Below are 3,498 nucleotides of genomic sequence, written 5' to 3' on the forward strand. Positions count from 1 at the left end.
ACTTCAGCATCATCTTCATGTTTTACCAGTGGAGGTTGGCGCTTGGTTGCAACAAGAAAAACTGCCCTCCTGTTAGCAGGAAGCGGTAAGTTCAAAGTGTAGTGTGCGTTTGAGTTGCATGGTGTTGACGTCATGCCGTAAGCAGGCGTCGGGCTTTTGTAGGCGCTGTTCTTGCGCCTTGGGGTTGATGGGAAACGTACACCAGAATGAAGCAATTCATTCATTAAAGCTACACAGTCACCTGGATCGTTATGGTAAGGTAAGGTACTTTATTGGTCATTATACAGTGAATGTACAACGAAATTTGTTCTCTGCATTTAACCCATCCATCGATGCCGCTGAAGCATTCCATAGGAGAAGTAGGCAGCTGCGGGGAGCGCAGAATGGCAAAATGGTCAGATCACCTGACTGGCGGATTGACCTATTGCATGTTATTGGTTGATGGGGGTTGATTCCTGGAGGAAACCCACCCAGACACAGGGAGGAACATGCAAACTCCACACAGAAAGGCCCGCGCGGTCCGGGGATTGAACCCAGGACCTTCTTGCTGTGAGGCAAAAGCACTAACCACTCATGCACCCATCCATTTATTTTGTTTAGAGTAAGTATGCTGGATAAAATATAAAGTAGATGCATAGCCTGCATCTACTAGCTGATTCAGACCACACAGTTTTTTTGTTTCTGGAAAAAATAACATAAAATGTAATTTAAAAAAAAACCAAAAACAAAAAACATGTTTTATTGGCGTACTCATCAATTAACCAGGCAACAAATTCGACTATTCACACAGAAAAAAAAAATTCTTGGGGGTGCTAATGGTGGTGCTATGGCTATCCCAGGGAGACCGAGAGCACTCCCAAGCCCCCTGGTGCTGCCGATGCACTTGGTTCTCAGAGTGCTGACCTACTGGAGGTTCTCAGGTTCTCTAGGAGTAGGACGGGAAGCAGAGCTTTCAGCTATCATGCTCCTTCCATGCGGAATCTGACAATTTATTCTTTGTACGCATCTTTACAAAACATTCATGAAAAAATAGGCTACATGTTTCCTTTTCCAATCCTGAATCATCGAATATGTGCAGAGACCTGAAAACAGGCCGACATTTGAGGAACAAATTGAAACTGTAATAAAATTTGCATTTTACTTGATCAAAAATGTAATGAAACCCAATAGTGTAATAATTTCACAAATAATGTGAAGCCCCTGAAACAGTACAGCACATCACAGCAGGGAGCAAGACGCTGGCAGAAAAGGCAGACATGGAACGACATGGACTTCAAGATTCAGACTGACAAACTGGTGATGGCCAGTCAGCCTGACATAGCGGTGTTGGAGAAAAATTAGAAGATAGCAGTAGTGTTTGATGTTGGCATCCCCAGCGACAGTCAACAGTGGTGACGGTAGAGATTGGGGCACTCGGGGCAGGAACCCCTAACCTCTCTCTCCTTTGCCCCTCATTGTGTGATCCACTTCGCTCTGCTGCTTTTCAGCTTTACCTGAACTAAAAAAAAACAAAAACTAAAACACCTGATCAGTCCAGTGTTGTTTGCTATGACAGTTTACTAAAATTCCCACTTGCCACAAAAAATCTTCAGGAGAATTTACATTCATCATTCAGAAAACACTTTTTTTTAAAACATTTCTCAAAGAAACATCTTAATCTAAGCTCACATGACAATCTGCCTGAAAAAGTCATAAATCAAAGTCAACTTTGTCAACTCTCAGCTGTTACTGTGTTATATGAAACATTACAACGCACTGCAGCAGTTAAGGAGTGTAGCTTCAAGCACAGGTTGTAAATGTCCTGCTGGACACTCAGTTTCTCATCTCCACTTTGCTGTATTTAAAATAAAACAAGAAAAATCAGATTTCAATGTTTCAGATGCAAAGAAGCAACAGGTCAGTAAATCACAAAGATGAACAGAACAGTCATGAAATCAAGTCGTAGCTGTGTGTGAATCTTAGAAAGACGTACATAAACAAACCTGGACTTTATAAACTGGAATAACAATTTATCTGGACGTGGTGTTCACATGTGGAAACATGAGAGAACCCTGATGAGAACCAGGATCCTGAAGTCCAGGAGTAGGATCCATTTCAACAGAAGTATTAATCAGCAGTAATTTGTGAGGCTTCTATAGGCCTGTAGGAGGCGCTAAAGTCTCCATTGTAATGACAGCAGATCTTTTCTTTTGAATGAGGAGAGTTGGAGCTGAGCTCTGCTGGAGTCGTTCAAACTCTTCCTTCACAGCAACAAGGTCTTCATGTCCAGTCCTGTCAGAGTGGAGCTGCATGCTGCTCCCTCTACCAGGACGTCTGTTTCTCCCACAGTGTCTGAAGTCTGCTGGAGTCTGGAAACGTCCAGTCTGTCTCCCTGTCTGTGCCCTGGGATGGACTGCTCATCTGGATGGATGGATGGAAACATCATCATCCATCATCTACACATTTCCTTTAAAGAGAACAAGAGAAGAACTTTCCAGCAGTGACTCTTTGCATTGTAAAGTCCAGGATCAGGTCAGTGTCTTTCCAGATCATCTGCAGGTTAATATTTCACAATAAAAAGAAGAAAAGTAGAACATGGTCGAGTACCAGGTCATGCTGAGCAGGAAGGGAGAAGAAATACGGAGGCAGCACTTTGTACATTTGTGAATCATGAATCTTCACGGATGTCTGATCAACTTCGAGAAATTGTTCAGCTCTGCTTTGGCAAGAGTTTCGCTTTGACATGCTTCATTTCTTTCTCATGCTTTTTTCTGTTTTTCAAACTCTTTCACATCAGCATCTCCATCTCTGATATTCTGGTTCAATGTTTTCATCAGTTGTTTCTGTATAGGCCTATTAATTTCTTTTTCCCATGCAGTTATGATACCATTGAAAGCTTCATTTCTGAAGTCATCTATCTCTTCATCTTGTTGTTTCTGTCGTTCATCCATTTTTTTCTTCCAGGTTTGTTTCTGTTGAGCCTCCACTGTTATCCTCAGATTATGTATTTCTTCTTCATGCTTCGTTTCTTTTCCATTCAGCCTTTCTCTAATCTGTTATCTGTTTGAGATTACTTCTCTAAAGCATTCATTTCATTTCGTTCAACTTCTTTCAAGCTATAGATTTTCTCTGTCATCCTTTTATCCAAATCTGTTTTCAGATCAGACAAGAGTTAATTGATGCCTTCTTTCACTCCTGTTGCTGTTTTGAATAGTTCTTCTTTAGTTCGATCACTTCCTTTGAATGTTTCTCCTTTAAAGCTGCAAAGTCCCTGTCTTTACTGTTCTTGAATTCATTGAACTCTTCAGCTTGTTTTCTGGCCTCCTCTTCATGTTTCTTTTTGATATTCTTCAATTCTTTCTTGTGGTTTTCTTTTAATTTTTGTCTCTTCTTCTCCTCTTCCTCCTGTTTCTTTTTATCTTCTTCTTTTCTTTTCTTTTCATATTTTTCTTTTTCCTGCTCAAATTCTTTCTGAAGCTTTAACAGTTTTGTTTTCTGCTGTTGTCGTATTTCTTCACC

At 40.9% G+C, this 3,498-nt stretch overlaps 1 protein-coding gene across 1 annotated transcript in view; it reads right to left on the minus strand.

The window, feature by feature from the left end:
* Positions 1-495: 495 nt before the first annotated feature.
* LOC115398019 (GTPase IMAP family member 8-like) overlaps positions 496-3,498 on the minus strand; it is a 20,958-nt gene continuing 17,955 nt past the window's right edge. Inside the window, exon 6 of the mRNA XM_030104633.1 lies at positions 496-3,498. This exon is cut by the window's right edge and continues 1,079 nt beyond it. Within this exon, the coding sequence (XP_029960493.1) occupies positions 3,169-3,498 (330 nt within the window). The 3' untranslated portion in view covers positions 496-3,168.

This window comes from Salarias fasciatus, chromosome 12 (genome assembly GCF_902148845.1).
Source record: "Salarias fasciatus chromosome 12, fSalaFa1.1, whole genome shotgun sequence".
Classification (NCBI taxonomy): Eukaryota; Metazoa; Chordata; class Actinopteri; order Blenniiformes; family Blenniidae; genus Salarias; species Salarias fasciatus.